At 40.6% G+C, this 19138-nt stretch overlaps 1 protein-coding gene across 1 annotated transcript in view; it reads right to left on the reverse strand.

Annotated features, from left to right (window-relative positions):
- The window catches only part of sgpp1 (sphingosine-1-phosphate phosphatase 1), a 32539-nt gene extending 16356 nt beyond the window's left edge, over positions 1 to 16183 (reverse strand). Inside the window, exon 1 of the mRNA XM_034159654.1 lies at positions 15204 to 16183. Coding sequence (XP_034015545.1) covers positions 15204 to 15980 — 777 coding nt within the window. The 5' untranslated portion in view covers positions 15981 to 16183. The remainder of the gene's footprint in view (positions 1 to 15203) is intronic.
- Between the last annotated feature and the right edge of the window lie 2955 nt (positions 16184 to 19138).

A 19138-nucleotide genomic window follows, 5' to 3' on the forward strand; every position in this document is an offset into this window, starting at 1 on the left:
TTGGAAGTGTTTATTTCTCATTAGCTTTTACATAATATATCAGAAGTGTTATATTTAGACAGAAACGGAGCTGTTTCGGAGCGGATTCCGCCATGTTGGATTATCAGCCAGAGAGAGACCAGCCAGTGATGTCACAGTGCCTCTCTACTCTGATTGGCTGTCATCATGTCCCAGAATCCCGACCCCCCCCCCAAGGGAGAAACAAAAAAAAACAGATTTGCATGATTCATGCTGTTATCCATGTGTATAAAAATAGGAAATGGGATGTGACCTTTTGACCTCCTAAAATAGGTCAAGGTTAGCCATCTTTGAACTTGTCCAACATCTATGTCCCAAGAATGTTCCATTTGAATTTGAAGAACCTGGCAGCAATAGGACTTATGCTGAGCACAGACAGACAGACTGAGAAACAGACAAGGCCTTCATGATACCCAATGGCCATATTTTGGCCTTGAGTAACAAAATGTTTTGTACTCTTCCACCCCGCCAACCATTCCTGTTTCCTGTGAGAAAATGTGTCTGTCTTCATAGTGCCAGACACATACAGGTTGTACATGCAAATGATTATTTCAGAGTGTATTGACGTGCATGGTTTTCAAAACAGAGTTGGCCACTGAACTGCCTGAGGGATGGTAATTTGGGTAGGAGTTGGACTATCTGTCTGTGTCCTTGGACAGGAGACTTCAGCTGCATTGTCCCAGTCCACTCAGATGCAACTTGTAGTGCTCTTGGCTGGAGAGGTAACCTGCGATGGACTGGCATCCTATCAAGGGGGAGATGCAGACTCTCAACAGCTTCACATTGCGATATCCAGGATAAGCAATGGCACCAATAGGCTCCAGGGCCTATATAGAGCTTACTTCTCAACATGGATTTATGCCTAAAGATGGGACTGGAATAGAGCTGAAATGATTAGTTGAGTAACGAATAATTCGATTACAAAAAATGATCGAGGCAAATTCTGTGCCTCAAAGCTTCGTTTAATGTTGTAGTACATATGCCAGGCCTGTGTGTGGCGCTGCAATGTCCCAGAAAAAAAATGGAAGAAGACTAGAGCATAACAGCTAATCATATTAGCAACAATAGCTACCACTTCTCAACACAACACACAGAGTAAAATAAAGCCTTTTAAGAGAAAGACGGTCCACACTGATCATCTGAAATAGACTTACTGCGCATTTAAAATGAAGCAGCGTGTTTGTCTATTTTTAATAAACACACGGTCCGCTCTACATGGGAAGTGACTATTGACCTGGCGGCCAGCTGCTGTCTCTCTGTCCACTCTTTCTTCTGTGTTTTGTTCATACTCGCACTGAGTGTTTCGCTTTTTAATTTTTGCTTTTTTTGGGCAACACACAACGCTTCACAAACATGGGAACTTAAATAAAGGTCGCAATGTTTCTGTGTAGGCTCTCAGTTGTCCAGGTGGTTTCCATAGTAGAGAAGCTTGAATCTTCGACTGGACTGGGTTGATTGACGCGACGTTTCGCTTCAAATCGCAGACGCTTCCTCAGCTAAAATTCTTCTCTACAAGAGTCAGACAGAGGTCAGACTTCCAGAGCAAGAATTTTAGCTGAGGAAGCTTCTGTGATTTGAAGCGAAACGTCCTTGCGTCAATCAACCCAGTCCAGTCGAAGATTCAAGCTTCTCTACTATGAACTTAAATAAAATAACAATAAAAAACTGACTGTGAGGCTTGCATGTTCAACCTCCAGCTGAAATGCAACGGCTGAATCGCAGAGAAATGGAAAAAAAAAAAAAAAAAAAACAATCAAGCAGGGACCCAGTTTTTTTTTATAAAAAAAAAAAACTTAAAAACCTTAAAATAGTTCAAAATAGTTCAATTTTACAAGTTGAAGAAAACAAAACAAAACAGAAAGCCACATCCCATCGCCATTTCAGCAAAATGTCAACACTATGGTGCCGCGACATTGTGCCACTGCTTATGTTGTTTAAAAATGCAAAAGTACTTTTTATCCGATTACTTGATTAATCGCCAGAATAATTGATAGAATATTTGATTACTAAAATAATCGATAGCTGCAGCCCTAGCTTGGAAAGTGACAACAAGCTTGTGCATGTACTAGCAGAGCCACAACACTGAGAATTATAAAGGAAAACTGCTTTACAGGTGCATCTCAAACAATTTAAAATATTATGAAAGAGTCAAATTTCACCAGTTATTTCAGAAAAAAAAAAAAAAAAAAAAATATATATATATATATATATATATATATATACGAGGTCTATTAGAAAAGTATCCGACCTTATTATTTTTTCTAAAACCATATGGATTTGAATCACATGTGATTACATCAGACATGCTTGAACCCTCGTGGGCATGCGAGAGTTTTTTCACGCCTGTCGGTTACGTCATTCGCCTGTGGGCAGTCTTTGAGTGAGGAGTCGTCCACCCGCTCGTCGATTTTTTTCATTGTTTAGGAATGGCTCAGAGACTGTTGCTTTGTTTGATAAAAATTTTTTCAAAAGTGTAAGGCACAACTGAGTGGACACCATTCAATAAATTCAGCTGGTTTTCGGTAAAAAATTTTAACGGCTGATGAGAGATTTTGGTCTGGTAGTGTCGCTTTAAGGACGGTCCACGGCGCCTGACGGCGATCTGCGCTTCGAGGCGGCAGCGTCTCGCCGTTTCAAGTTGAAAACTTCCACATTTCAGGCTCTGTTGACGCAGTAAGTCGTCAGAGAACAGAGAACTTTCAGAAGAAGTCAGCATGAGGAGTTTATTCGGACATTCCATTGTTAACGGTCATTTTGTCATGAAAGAACGTGCGGGCAGAGTCGCATGTCGGGCTGGACCCGACCGCGGGGGGTCGCGGCAGGAAAAACACCTCCGTTGGAAATCTTAACGGGCAAGTTGGAACATGCCCAAGCTGTTAAACAATTTCTCAGTTACTCACTTGTTGAAAGCCATTAAAAGCCGCCTGAATTCTACAAATGGTTTTCAACACGGAGGTGTTTTTCCTGTCGCGGCGCACACAGATTTGCAGAGTCGTCACGGAAACGACTCGGCGAATTTGCGCGTACGTCTTTCATTAAAAAAATGTCCTTAAACAGTGGAATGTCCGCATAAATTCCTCATGCCGGCCTCTTCTGAATCTTCTCTGTTCTCTCACGATGTCCTGGGTGAATTAAGCCTTAAATTAGGATGTTATCAGCTCGAAACAGGCCGACGACAGCGCCTGGAAGCGCTGCAGGACGTCCTGCTCCGTGGGAAGTCCTTACACCGACAGAAACACCCCATAATCTCTCATCAGCCGTTAAACTTTTCACAGAAAACCAGCTTAATTTCTCGAATAGTGTCCACTCGGATATTCCTCACAGGTCCAGACAAAATTTTGATAAAGCAACGCGCGCCGTCTCGAGCAGCGTGTGAAACAAAGGAATTCAGCCGAGAGGGCGGGACCACATCTCACTCAAGGCCTGCCCACAGGGAAATGATGTCACCGACACGCGTGAAAAAACTCACGCATGCGCACGAGGGTTCAAGCATGATTGGTGTAATCGCATGTCATTCAAATCCATATAGTTAAAAAAAAAAAATAAAAGGGTCGGTTTATTATCTAAGAGACCTCGTATATATATATATTCTAGACTCACTACATATAAGCTAACTGTTTAAAGCATTTTTTTTATTTTAATACTGATGGCTACAGCAAAAATAAATAAACATATCTCAAATTGTTAGAATAATTAATTTCAACTTTGAGTAGCTCACTATACAGCATATTTCTCAATCTGGTTCAGTACACCCAACCACAATCTTGGGGAAGACTGCCAAGTTGACATTTGTTCAGAAGACAATGACATCAATCTACAATGAGTGCAAGCAAACAGGTCATTGTAACACAGTGACACACTGTTAACACACTGTAACACAGCATATTCATGTAAAGTTGGCTGGAAGGGAAATGTGTAGCAGGTAAAAAACATTAAATAATGTTATTTCAAACATGTGACAGCGCTGGTATGATTTAAATCATACCAATCTAGTCGTTAAATCAGCTGGTTTCAATCATGATATAAATTTTTTTATTTTTTTAGAAATCAGTACTTAAAACATAACTGAAATATGAAAACAGCACCATTAATTAATAGTACTTGTACATGTGGTATGTGTATCTTCATGTTTTAAAATGTCAATAAAGATTATAACTAATAATATTATTTGTATAGTATCATTTAGAAAAGTGAAATAAATAAAAATGAAAACAAGTTTATTTAAATCAATAAAAGTCTATTTAAATCAGAAAAATCAAAATCATGACTTTTTAGAAAAAAAGTTTCTTTATTTTTCCCAGGTGACTGCAATCATGATTTGATACAAAAGTAATATCCACAAAAAATTTTCAGCAAATGTGTGAGAAAAGTCCTGAAATATTGGGAAAAAAAAAGATTGGAAGCCATTTGCCTAGTTCTCCCTCTATTTGACACAGATGAAATAAATGCTATACAAATAGTCCATCATTTGTTCCATTTTAGACTACATTAATTGTGGACCAAGCACCTCTGCTGCCTGCAGTACTGCATCTCCAGCAGCAGGGCCCAGGATCCAGTGGCTGTGTACAGACTTTGTTTATTTCTATCTAAGTCTAGAGATCTAGGATCCAGTGACCATGTACAGATTTTATTTATTTTTATTAATGTCCAGAGTTCAAGGATCCAGTGACCAATTTCATATTTATTTACTTTAAGACTCATTAAAATGTTGATGACACAGAAAACTTTCATTATTTAAAAACATGTTTAAAACTAAAATATTACCGAAATATATAAATCAAGTATGAAGAATGATAATGTAATGTAAATGTAATATAACTTTTGGTTGTATTATTATTATGGAATTGTATTTATTTTTTATATCTTAATTTTTCTAAAGTGCTTGAGGTTTTTTCTTTTCTTTTTTGCTCTTATAGTTCATATTACCTTGTTGAATTTGTTTTTGTAAAAAGGTTAGGCATAATAAGCATGAGCTTCAGCCTATACCTTTTTGATTAGCGTCATCCCTTGTTGAAATGTTTTTTGTTGAATATGTGTATGTATGTATATATGTAATTGTATTTCATTTGGGGGGTTGAATGCTAATCAACTAAAAGTTTTATCATCATCATCATCATCCAAACCTGTAAAGCCTACTTTTAGCACACAGAAAATTCACAGGAGTTATTTGATAAGAGAATCAATAAAGAATAGGATCAATAAGCAGAATCTATTTAAATTTCAATTTATTTCATTTATGTAGCCAAATCACAACAAAGTTGCTTCAAGGCGCTTCACCCAAGTAAGGTCTAATAGTGCAGTGGCCAGGCCCAGGAAAATTTTGATGGTACCCCAACTGGAGGTATAACAACTTGAAATTGGTATCATTATGACTGTGAGGATGTCTAGTTTCTGAAAAATGATGTTGTAGTTGCAGCTTCTGTGTACATGTCAAATTAACTCGTCTGCCAAAAACCGCAAAAAAATTGTAATTTCCAGTTTTTCTTTTATTTCTTGAAATAGGCAACCTGTACTCCAACCAAACTTCATTATATGGATTTATTTGATAATAGAGACCTTCAGTGCTATAATTCAAGATATCTGAAGAACTTTGGAATACTTTAGAACTAAAAATATACCCAAAATATTGAAAACCTTAGCGGATTTTACAGAAACATGAGAACTTTCTCATCTAGTGAGCCAAACAATGGTATAACGTGGCTTAATGAGTGTCATTCTAATCATCTGAGTGGATATAGTTTAAAAAGTGCTGTTGTAAGTGCCACAAATGTGAACAACTTGTCAAATTAACCCTTTATTCGCAGAAGGGTGAAAAAAGCCCTGTTCACTTTGTCCTCTTATTTGTTGAAATATGGAACACAAATTTCAACCAAACTTAATTTTATGGCTTTAATTTAGAAAAAAAAAAAATACTTTCACTGATACAAATCAAGGTATATTAAGTACTCTGTAACACTATATATACCCCAAACATTGGAAAATTCAGGTAATTTTAATGAAGGAATTTCCAGTGTTTGACAGTTTGCGCTGTGATCAAGGTATCTGTGTATGACACATTGATTATTGGTACCAAGTGAGATCAGAGTACCAAATGTCACTTTGACCATATATCCATTTGATTTGCCTGTTATTTTCACAGCGCCCACGGCTTATCAATTACACGTCATCCCCAGTGTTTAGCTGAATGTCACCAGGTCACTACAGGAACAGGCATTGATGCAGTCAAGTCCAGCCAGCACACAGTGAAATTTTCTAGCATTTTGGCAGTCTTTATCCATGCAGTTGAGGTGTATAAGGTCATGGACTTCAATGTGAGCTGGTGCCTGTATGAACATAGTTGGCGTAATGCCTCCATCACAGGCAGACCAACCATGACCAACAGGATTGACAACCTCTTGACTGGCAATGTGACTTTGACACCACAGCCTAGTTTGATACTTGGCACACAGAACATGCTGTTTAAAGGAATCCTCAGCAGCAGGAAGAATCCCTGCTGTTTTGTCTGTGGTGGTAGCTGGTACGTAGCACAATTCATCAAATATATTGACATCTTTGCCTTTCTTCCCAGCATACAACAGTAGAACGAACTTCATTGCTGCCACTACACAACCATCTAGGTCAAAAGTGGCCAAGTTCGGTCCTCGAGAGCCACATTCCTGACACTCTTAGTTGTCTCCCTGCTCCAACACACCTGAATCCAATGAAAGACTCGTTAGCAGACTTTTAATGAGCCTTGCTAGGCATGTCACAACATGTCCTGTGAGACTTCAACACGGAGGCGCTTTTGCTGCGCCATCAGCTTTGTGCCGATGAATTTCACTGCAACTCTTTTCATGGCAAAATCTTCTGTCACAGTGGAATGTGCCGAAAAAGTGCTGATGTCCACCTCTTCCACAATTTCTCAGATAGTCACACGACGGTCCCACATCATCACAGCGTTCACTTTGGAATGATCTGGTCATTTCAGCATGTTGATGGCCACCCGGAGCACGGCGTGCTCTCCACCGTTTTGCGGACGTCTTTAAATCGGTTGTACCGCTCCTTAATCTGTGTGATGCCCATAGCATCGTCACCGAAAGCCGTCTGAATAATCCGAATGGTTTCCACCTGGCTGTTGCCCAGTTTCTGCCAAAATTTGATGCAGTCGCGCTGCTCCAGTTCTTCCGCCATTTCCTTGCAAAGAAAAAACGAGAGACTCCACCCATCCTCACACAAAGGCCGCTTACAAGCAAATGACGCAACCGACAGGCGTGAAAAAAAATCACGCTTGCACACAAAGGTTCAAGGTTGGCTCATGCAAGCACACGTGATTCAAATCCATCAGGTTTTTGAAAAAAATAAAAAGGTCGGATACTTTTCTAACAGACCTCATATAACCATGAAGGATCATCCGAGTGTCTGCTTCCTCCTGGTTGCAGTACAGACTTTCTAAGGTTGAAACAGTAGATTTGGAAATGGACTTCACTAGAGTTGTTTCACGAAAGTCCCCAGCAAGAACAACAAATGTATCATACAGAAGGTACTCAGCTACATGTTCGATGATGTAGTTATAGATGTACTCCACAAGGCTTGACTTGCTGCGGGATGCCCTCAGAAACTTTCTATAGTTGGGAACCTGTCAATTTCCACTGATCTGGTATGCTTGCTCTGAATTTGTACCATGTGATGACAGATGCATTATCATATCAATCGAAGATGATGGTCACTGAACTCAGACCCAGTGAAAGATCTCAGAGCAGTCCAACTATCCGCTTCTGAACAGTCAGATCGTTGACAGTACAGAAGTGGTTCTCATTCAATGACTGAACAACTGCCATCCGATCAATGAGATACGCTGAGGAAATGACATCTGGTACCCATGGAAGTGATGCTAAAACATCCTGGCAATTTGACTCAAGCTTCTGGGCAAGGTCAGCTTTGTAAGTCTTCCTCATCCTTCCATCATCGTGGAATAGCGCTGGTGGAACTGCACCCAGTTCATGATGTAGGACATTCTTGAGATCGGCATCACGACTTTGGGCAACTCCAAGCAGTCTCCAGAACAAGACCTCTGTGTCTATGATCAACTTCCGATCCTTGTCATTTGGTAAGGCTTTCTTCATGCCTGCAAATGTCAACATAGTTGTCTTCTTCAGTGGATCCCAAAAGCTTTTTGAGGACTTCTGTCCGAGTCCTTTCTTAATGAATCTGTCAGCGATAGTCTTCCCCATCTCTGGGATGTTCCGTAGCAATTTCTTAACTTTCTCTGTAGTAACTTGGCCTGTGGTGATGTTGAGGAGACATTCCGGAACATCACCATGGTTGAAAGGATCATGCCATTGGTTTTGCAAGTACTCGGTTATGTCCTTGATATCCTTCTTGTCCCTGTGAAGATGAGTGTTGCCGAGTTCCTCATGCAGTTTGTGATAAAATTATCCTGAAATTCCGTAAACTTCCCTGACATTTTCAATATTTTTGGTATATTTTTGGTCATAAATTGTTCCAAAGTACTTAAAATACCTTGATTTGTATCACGGAAGGTCTCTTTTGTAAAATAAACCCATATAATGAATTTTGGTTGGAAAATGGGTTGCACATTTCAAGAAATAAGACAAAAACTGAAAAAAAGGGCTTTTTACCCTTCCACAAATAAAGGGCTAATTTGACATGTTGTGCACATTTGTGGCACCAACAACAGCACTTTTTAAAACTGTATCCATCCAGATGATTAGAATGACATCCATTGACACCATTGTTTTTGGCTCACCAGATGAGAAAGTTATCACGTTTCTGTAAAATCCACTAAAATTTCCAATATTTTGGGTATATTTTTGGTCATAAAGTGTTTCAAGGTTCTTCAAATACCTTAATTTATATCACTGAAGATCTCTTACATCAAATAAATCCATATAATGAAGTTTGGTTGGAATTTGGGTTGCATACTTCAAGAAATGAAAAAAAAAATTTTTGCAAATAAGGGCTTAATTTTTCATGTCGTACACAGAAGCTGCAACATCATTTTTCAGAAAGCAGACATCCTCACGGTCAAAATGATTCCAATTTTCAACTTGTTATACCTCCGGTTGGGGTTTCTCCTTAATTAGAGGCCTTTTTAGCCTCACTACTGCACTATAACCTTACCTTTCCCTTATTGTGCCCCTGTTCTGTGGAATGATCTCCCTGCGTCAATAAAATTATGTAAAACCCCAACGGTCAAAACGACCCCCTGTGAGCAAGCACTTGGCTACAGTGGGAAGGAAAAACTCCCTTTTAACAGGAAGAAACCTCCAGCAGAACCAGGCTCAGGGAGGGGCAGTCTTCTGCTGGGACTGGTTGGGGCTGAGGGAGAGAACCAGGAAAAAGACATGCTGTGGAGGGGAGCAGAGATCGATCACTAATGATTAAATGCAGAGTGGTGCATACAGAGCAAAAAGAGAAAGAAACAGTGCATCATGGGAACCCCCCAGCAGTCTACGTCTATAGCAGCATAACTAAGGGATGGTTCAGGGTCACCTGATCCAGCCCTAACTATAAGCTTTAGCAAAAAGGAAAGTTTTAAGCCTAATCTTAAAAGTAGAGAGGGTGTCTGTCTCCCTGATCTGAATTGGGAGCTGGTTCCACAGGAGAGGAGCCTGAAAGCTGAAGGCTCTGCCTCCCATTCTACTCTTACAAACCCTAGGAACTACAAGTAAGCCTGCAGTCTGAGAGCGAAGCGCTCTATTGGGGTGATATGGTACTACGAGGTCCCTAAGATAAGATGGGACCTGATTATTCAAAACCTTATAAGTAAGAAGAAGAATTTTAAATTCTATTCTAGAATTAACAGGAAGCCAATGAAGAGAGGCCAATATGGGTGAGATATGCTCTCTCCTTCTAGTCCCCGTCAGTACTCTAGCTGCAGCATTTTGAATTAACTGAAGGCTTTTTAGGGAACTTTTAGGACAACCTGATAATAATGAATTACAATAGTCCAGCCTAGAGGAAATAAATGCATGAATTAGTTTTTCAGCATCACTCTGAGACAAGACCTTTCTGATTTTAGAGATATTGCGTAAATGCAAAAAAGCAGTCCTACATATTTGTTTAATATGCGCTTTGAATGACATATCCTGATCAAAAATGACTCCAAGATTTCTCACAGTATTACTAGAGGTCAGGGTAATGCCATCCAGAGTAAGGATCTGGTTAGACACCATGTTTCTAAGATTTGTGGGGCCAAGTACAATAACTTCAGTTTTATCTGAGTTTAAAAGCAGGAAATTAGAGGTCATCCATGTCTTTATGTCTGTAAGACAATCCTGCAGTTTAGCTAATTGGTGTGTGTCCTCTGGCTTCATGGATAGATAAAGCTGGGTATCATCTGCGTAACAATGAAAATTTAAGCAATACCGTCTAATAATACTGCCTAAGGGAAGCATGTATAAAGTGAATAAAATTGGTCCTAGCACAGAACCTTGTGGAACTCCATAATTAACTTTAGTCTGTGAAGAAGATTCCCCATTTACATGAACAAATTGTAATCTATTAGACAAATATGATTCAAACCACCGCAGCGCAGTGCCTTTAATACCTATGGCATGCTCTAATCTCTGTAATAAAATTTTATGGTCAACAGTATCAAAAGCAGCACTGAGGTCTAACAGAACAAGCACAGAGATGAGTCCACTGTCCGAGGCCATAAGAAGATCATTTGTAACCTTCACTAATGCTGTTTCTGTACTATGATGAATTCTAAAACCTGACTGAAACTCTTCAAATAGACCATTCCTCTGCAGATGATCAGTTAGCTGTTTTACAACTACCCTTTCAAGAATTTTTGAGAGAAAAGGAAGGTTGGAGATTGGCCTATAATTAGCTAAGATAGCTGGGTCAAGTGATGGCTTTTTAAGTAATGGTTTAATTACAGCTACCTTAAAAGCCTGTGGTACATAGCCAACTAACAAAGATAGATTGATCATATTTAAGATCGAAGTATTAAATAATGGTAGGGCTTCCTTGAGCAGCCTGGTAGGAATGGGGTCTAATAAACATGTTGATGGTTTGGATGAAGTAACTAATGAAAATAACTCAGACAGAACAATCGGAGAGAAAGAATCTAACCAAATACCGGCATCACTGAAAGCAGCCAAAGATAACGATACGTCTTTGGGATGGTTATGAGTAATTTTTTCTCTAATAGTTAAAATTTTGTTAGCAAAGAAAGTCATGAAGTCATTACTAGTTAAAGTTAATGGAATACTCAGCTCAATAGAGCTCTGACTCTTTGTCAGCCTGGCTACAGTGCTGAAAAGAAACCTGGGGTTGTTCTTATTTTCTTCAATTAGTGATGAGTAGAAAGATGTCCTAGCTTTACGGAGGGCTTTTTTATAGAGCAACAGACTCTTTTTCCAGGCTAAGTGAAGATCTTCTAAATTAGTGAGACGCCATTTCCTCTCCAACTTACGGGTTATCTGCTTTAAGCTACGAGTTTGTGAGTTATACCACGGAGTCAGGCACTTCTGATTTAAAGCTCTCTTTTTCAGAGGAGCTACAGCATCCAAAGTTGTCTTCAATGAGGATGTAAAACTACTGACGAGATACTCTATCTCACTTACAGAGTTTAGGTAGCTACTCTGCACTGTGTTGGTATATGGCATTAGAGAACATAAAGAAGGAATCATATCCTTAAACCTAGTTACAGTGCTTTCTGAAAGACTTCTAGTGTAATGAAACTTATTCCCCACTGCTGGGTAGTCCATCAGAGTAAATGTAAATGTTATTAAGAAATGATCAGACAGAAGGGAGTTTTCAGGGAATACTGTTAAGTCTTCTATTTCCATACCATAAGTCAGAACAAGATCTAAGATATGATTAAAGTGGTGGGTGGACTCATTTACTTTTTGAGCAAAGCCAATAGAGTCTAATAATAGATTAAATGCAGTGTTGAGGCTGTCATTCTCAGCATCTGTGTGGATGTTAAAATCGCCCACTATAATTATCTTATCTGAGCTAAGCACTAAGTCAGACAAAAGGTCTGAAAATTCACAGAGAAACTCACAGTAACGACCAGGTGGACGATAGATAATAACAAATAAAACTGTTTTTTGGGACTTCCAATTTGGATGGACAAGACTAAGAGTCAAGCTTTCAAATGAATTAAAGCTCTGTCTGGGTTTTTGATTAGTTAATAAGCTGGAATGGAAGATTGCTGCTAATCCTCCGCCCCCGCCCGTGCTACGAGTTAGTGTGACTCGGGGGTGTTGACTCATTTAAACTAACATATTCATCCTGCTGTAACCAGGTTTCTGTAAGGCAGAATAAATCAATATGTTGATCAATTATTATATCATTTACCAACAGGGACTTAGAAGAGAGAGACCTAATGTTTAATAGACCACATTTAACTGTTTTAGTCTGTGGTGCAGTTGAAGGTGCTATATTATTTTTTCTTTTTGAATTTTTATGCTTAAATAGATTTTTGCTGGTTATTGGTAGTCTGGGAGCAGGCGCCGTCTCTACGGGGATGGGGTAATGAGGGGATGGCAGGGGGAGAGAAGCTGCAGAGAGGTGTGTAAGACTACAACTCTGCTTCCTGGTCCCAACCCTGGATAGTCACGGTTTGGAGGATTTAAGAAAACTGGCCAGATTTCTAGAAATGAGAGCTGCTCCATCCAAAGTGGGATGGATGCCGTCTCTCCTAACAAGACCAGGTTTTCCCCAGAAGCTTTGCCAATTATCTATGAAGCCCACCTCATTTTTTGGACACCACTCAGACAGACAGCAATTCAAGGAGAACATGCGGCTAAACATGTCACTCCCGGTCAGATTGGGGAGGGGCCCAGAGAAAACTACAGAGTCCGACATTGTTTTTGCAAAGTTACACACCGATTTAATGTTAATTTTAGTGACCTCTGATTGGCGTAACCGGGTGTCATTACTGCCGACGTGAATTACAATCTTACCAAATTTACGCTTAGCCTTAGCCAGCAGTTTCAAATTTCCTTCAATGTCGCCTGCTCTGGCCCCCGGAAGACAATTGACTATGGTTGCTGGTGTCGCTAACTTCACATTTCTCAAAACAGAGTCGCCAATAACCAGAGTTTGATCCTCGGCGGGTGTGTCGTCGAGTGGGGAAAAACGGTTAGAGATGTGAACGGGTTGGCGGTGTACACGGGGCTTCTGTTTAGGGCTACGCTTCCTCCTCACAGTCACCCAGTCAGCCTGCTTTCCCGGCTGCTCGGGATCTGCCAGGGGGTAACTAACGGCGGCTAAGCTACCTTGGTCCGCACCGACTACAGGGGCCTGGCTAGCTGTAGAATTTTCCACGGTGCAGAGCCGAGTCTCCAATTCGCCCAGCCTGGCCTCCAAAGCTACGAATAAGCTACACTTATTACAAGTACCGTTACTGCTAAAGGAGGCCGAGGAATAACTAAACATTTCACACCCAGAGCAGAAAAGTGCGGGAGAGACAGGAGAAGCCGCCATGCTAAATCGGCTAAGAGCTAGTAGCTACGCTAAGCTAGCGGATTCCTAAAAACACGCAAAGTGAATAATGTGTAAATAATTTAGAGGTGATTCAGCAGAAGGAGTGCTTTAGTTAAGGCACGTAAAGATTACACTGGGAAACAAATCGTAATCTAGATAACTAGATCAATCTAACTGCGCAGATTAAACAGCTAACAGATACAGAAAAACACCGCTGTGCTCCGGAACAGGAAGTGATACAATACCGCAGTGAGAGCCAACCACCAGTAGAGGCAAGCTCTTTTTCTTGTTGCTTAATGCTGACAAATTACACTGTATTTATCTTTCTGATGCTTGATTCTACTTTTTTTTCTTATCTCTCTGTTTGAGGTACAGCTCCATCCAGAGATGGGTCTGTTATCTGTTCCAGAAACTGTTCTGTGCACCGGCAACATTCCTGTATGTTCGTTTTGTGAATTGTTTTGTAATTTGTGTCTGTAGCATGGCCCAAGCAGAGGGTCACCCCTTTGAGTCTGGTTTGCTTGAGGTTTCTTCCTCAGAGGGAGTTTTTCCTTACCACTGTTGCTCTGGGGGTTGGTAAGGTTAGACCTTACTTGTGTGAAGCGCCTTGAGGCAACCTTGTTGTGATTTGGCGCTATATAAATGAAAGTAAATTGAAATTGAAATTACCAACCCCCAGAGTAGTGCAGTGGATAATAGAATATTTAGAGGGGAATCCTGCAAATGGTGATAAAAGCATCAAATTCGGCAGAAATACTTCTCAGACAATCCTCTTTTGAAAAAAACTGATTGGCCACTTGAATTTTCAATCGGTGGTCAGGTAGGGGTCAATTGAAGAATTACACAGAGGTCAAAATTCAAAGATGCTCCAATTTTGGTAAAATGTGATGCAAATTACTAGCTGACTTAACACGGTTTTAAAAAGGAATAGTTCGGACCATGTATCATCCTTACTTATCACGTTACGGGGTAACATATGTCACATGTCATAGAATCCAATAGATGTAAACCTTGTTTGACCTTTACTTTGGAGACCAAGCATTCAACACTGTCAAAACTATTCCATTTATTAATCCTATTAGCTCAACCAATAAGTTGCATCACTTTTTACCAAAATTGGAGCAACTTTAACTTTTGACCCCTGTACAAAATGACACTGACCTTTGTCACCATTCTTGCTGTTTTTATCCCGTAACTCTATAGAATTCAGTCACAGATAGTCCAAACTATACCTTTTTGGAATCTTTATGATCAGGCAAATAATATGAAATATTTTTCAATATGATTGGAGCATCTTTTAATTCTGACCTCTGTGTAATTCTTCAATTGACCCCTACCTGACCACAGACTGAAAAGTCAAGTGGCCAATCGTTTTTTGTTTTTTTTTCGAAAGAAGAGTGTCTAAGGAGTATTTCTGCCGAATTTGATGCTTTTATCACCATTTGCGTGATTGTTTCACTTATCTGCTGCACTAGAGTCAGCACACAGGCGACAGTGGTAAGGAAAAACTCCCCCTGATGATTATGGCATATCGAATAATGCCTCGATAATGGCATTGATATTGATAAAACCTTACTAATACCCATCCCTAATAATAATGTATATAATAATATAATATACATCTGCCAGTGAAAGCCACCTCTCTGAGATCTTGCCTGATTTGATTGCCGGCTACAGAGTGTTGCTTTCTGTAGCCGTGTCTCGCCCTTTTCAAAAAGCGTGAGTGTGCTGATGGACTGTACCTCCCAGCGGCCACAGGTCATGATGAACAGGGAGAAGGGAATGGCGGTTCCGGACATGGCGTGTGTGGATGGCATGCTGTACTCAGAGTTATAGAACATCTCCACTTTGACCACGGGTGGAGAAGCGGGTCGGGACCAGCCGATCACATCCTTAGTGCACTGTCCCAGGTACATGACCCAAACCCAGACCATAATCAGTCTCCGACCCACGAAAGCGTCCATGTTCCAAATGAGGAAGGGGAAGAAAGTTATGTAGAACAACTCGTTACCGAGCTCGGTTCCGAAAATGAATAAATAGTACAAGAGCCGATTCTCGATCAGGAACTCCTGCCCGGCGTCCCCTGTCAAGGAGTTTTTGCGGAGAGGTTTCACTTTGCTGCTCTGTAGGAGAACCAGATCCTCCGAGTTTCCCCCGCCGAGAGCACCGGAGAACACAGCCCCGTTCTGTGGGAGAGGATCGCCTTCATCCCGGGACTTCAATGGGCTGCTGCTCGTTGTCAAATCAGAGTTGGTGATCCTCATCCGGACCCCCGCAGCTGTTGCTCTGTCCCCTTCTCCAGTCACCACATCGGCCGCTCTTTCCCCTTCGTGCCTCCCGGGGAGGTGACGGAGACATGCACCGTTATTGTGACGCTGATTCTCCGCCGCGCTCGGACTTCCAATACCAACGGCTCCCGAAAACACCCCACGTACGCCGCATATCTGCTGAAAACGGGCCACAAGGTGCGGATCTTGGAGATAACGAAAAGGTTGTACAAAGCGGTCGCATTTCCCCATATTTAATCCGGTTTATTAATCCGGTTCAAACACCCCTCCGGTAACTTTCGCCCACACAGTAGCTCTCCAGCTAAGGCTAACTAGCTCACAAGCGCATCACGACAGTCAACTCCTCAAAAGTGAACATTAAAGCGTTTTAAAGTATATTCGCTTTACGACAGAAATTAAATACAGACTTAAACACCGTAGGAACAGACGCAGTGTTCCGTTATTCGGCTAACAAACTGACACAACGAGGAACGCCGCGCACGCGACACCCATGATGCGTTCCAAACTTTTGGAAATTCCAATTTTACATTTTGGCGTCTCTCCCCCTTTTTTTCTTCCCCCCCTTCATAATAGAAGACAGCACATCGCTTAGCGCCACCGTCTGGTGTAGAGTGTGTTTATCAGAATGATAACGGCAATGAATTCTGTTAAATAAAAATAAGGAAACACAAATTATCATTTGCATTCTGCACATCTTTTGTAGAACATAATTTAAAGATGGTCTCTCACGTCTAATTTAGTTCCAATACACCTCAAGACAAAAACATTCAACTTCCCGAATTATTGGATTAAATGGGTAATTTTGTGCAAATGTAATTCTAGTGATAATTTACACACACACACACACACACACACACACACACACACACACACACACACACACACACACACACACACACACACACACACACACACACACACACACACACACACACACTTATAGGATATGATCTAAAAGTGATCCCACAATTTATTTTGACTTAATATGGCAAAAAAAAGTCAGTTTTCTAACTGCTCTCCTGGTTGGCTGTCAGAAGTAATAACTGAGTTGACCAGCTACCATTTTTGATCTTGCAGTAAATCGCAGTGTTATCTAATATTTTGCACCGAAAACTCTGAAGTTTGAGCTTGGTGAAATGACTTGAATGCAACAGTCCCTCCGGCGCGCGCACGTTCTGTGGAAGCGCTCGTGACGTCATGACGTAAAGGCGCTCAAAGAAAGATAAAGACAAAAATTAAAATTCAAACACGATGTAAATAAATTGAATACAGTTAAAATAGAATATATACTACAAACAATATATGAGCACTTGCAAATTGTGATTTCAAAATGCGATTTAAAAACGAGGCACACAACCCCCCAACACTCAAAAAAAATAAAATAAAATAAATAAAATAAAATAAATTTTAAAAATCATTGTAATGTTTTATTTGATAATCATTCACCTGGAAAAACAGCTATTGTCAAAACTGATCATATTAAATATCGAACATGCATTTTCATTAAATATAAATTCTTGTAACATTCAGACCTTTTCTTAATTTCTTAATTGTTGCTTTGTTGTTTTATTTTAGTTTCTGTTACCAAGATGTAATAGTAAAACTTTGAAGTGTTCAAAACACAGAAAAGAGATACTGAAAAATCCATCAGTCAGCTTTTAAAAACACACATTGTGCCAAACTGAATAAAAGAAGCTTCTGAGAATTTAATAAAATCCTGTGAATGAACAGCAGTTTTACACAGGACCGAAAATGGAAAATTATGGAATATAATGTTAAATTTAAAACGCTCTACTGTGTGGAATTCATCCTTAGAAACAGCATGGGGCTCAAACGAAGCAGAAAAATTATTTTATATTTTCTTTTAAAACCATAGAATAGTTAAAATATAATAATAATAATAATAATAATAATAATAATAATAATAATAATAATACCAGCTAAGTTTTCCATCATCCATCTGGCATGAGATTTGAAAGCAAGCACCCAGCAGAGGGCAGCAAACACCACAAAATCAGTTCATGTCGTTGAACTTGAAGTCAAATACATACATAAGCAGTATTTCCACACTATTATCCAGAATTCACACAGCACTTTAAAGACAACAGAAACAAATCTGCGTTATCAGGTCAAGCCAAGTGGCGTTAAATGTCTGAAATCCCTGAATGTGCTCAGTAACAATAAAAATAAAATAAAAAAGGTTAAATGACACAACTACTAAAGTCCTGCCCCTGCTGGAGGTGCTCACATTTGACAGTATAGTAAATAGATGGCAGTGACCCTTTCGACCTTTGAGGTCTGTCATTCCTGAGACGGAAGAAAAATCCTGCTCTCTCCCCGCCTCCGTCGCTGCTGAGAGCGGGGCGTCGTCCCAGAGATGTAAAACATTACATGTCTGGTGTGCCGCAGAGAGCTGAAGGACTAACTGTTCCTCTCGCCAACTTTAGTGTTGTAGCGTGTGAACAGAGGCGTGGCACTGAGGCGCAGCAGGTCAACTCTTGTCATCCAGGTTGTACAAGAGGATCTGGCGGTTGGGGGCGAGGCCTGGGCAGGTTCCCAGGCTGTACAGGCAGCCGGGTGTCGGGTAGCAGGGCACCAGCTGGTAACGCTGTAGTCCCTCCAGGCCAAATGGTGCGGAATAGCAGTCCGTCACCAGCACCTTGACCCTCTTCCTGTCAGAGTACATCAGCCTCTGCTGCCCCGGTTCTCCCACAGCCTCCTCCTCCTCCTCCTCTACCTCATCTTCTTCTTCCTCGGCCTCCAGCTCCTCCTCTTCATGGTGGATCTTCCTCAGCAGGTTGTTGATGAGGACAGAGCGCCTCAGGTAGGCCTCAGGGTCCTCCAGGAACCTCAGCTTCTCCAGGGACAGCTTCAAGATGCAGCTCCGGTCCTCCTGTCGTATCAGGTGCTGCACACACAGGGAAGAGAAAAACTTCGTTTACAGTCACATGCAAAGAAATTCAGCTTTATTCTGATACGAGCTGAGTTACCTAATAAGAGAAGAATTGTAGACATGTCATTGTATATTTCATGTCACTTTAGTTAAGGTGTAGTAAGTTGCATTGCATTGTGTGTATGTTGTCATCATTCATTTTCATAGAGCAATTGGTGACATTCATGGTACTCAAGTGTCTGATGATAAAAGGTGATAGCATGTCTCTGGCATGCCGTACACAGCAAGTATATTTTAATTGAAAAAAATGAGCACCTTACCTGTTCAGATTGTAATTAAAGTGCACCCTACAGCCAGCCGCTACTATGTAGTAAGTAAAGTGTGATGCTTGCTACCTGAACTGAGTACCACATGAACTTGCTTGGGACTTCGATGAGGGCGGTCACATCTCCTCCACTCTCCTTTATCTCTCTGCCTTTAACCTTCAAGTCACTAC

This window comes from Thalassophryne amazonica, chromosome 19 (assembly GCF_902500255.1).
Source record: "Thalassophryne amazonica chromosome 19, fThaAma1.1, whole genome shotgun sequence".
Taxonomy (NCBI): Eukaryota; Metazoa; Chordata; class Actinopteri; order Batrachoidiformes; family Batrachoididae; genus Thalassophryne; species Thalassophryne amazonica.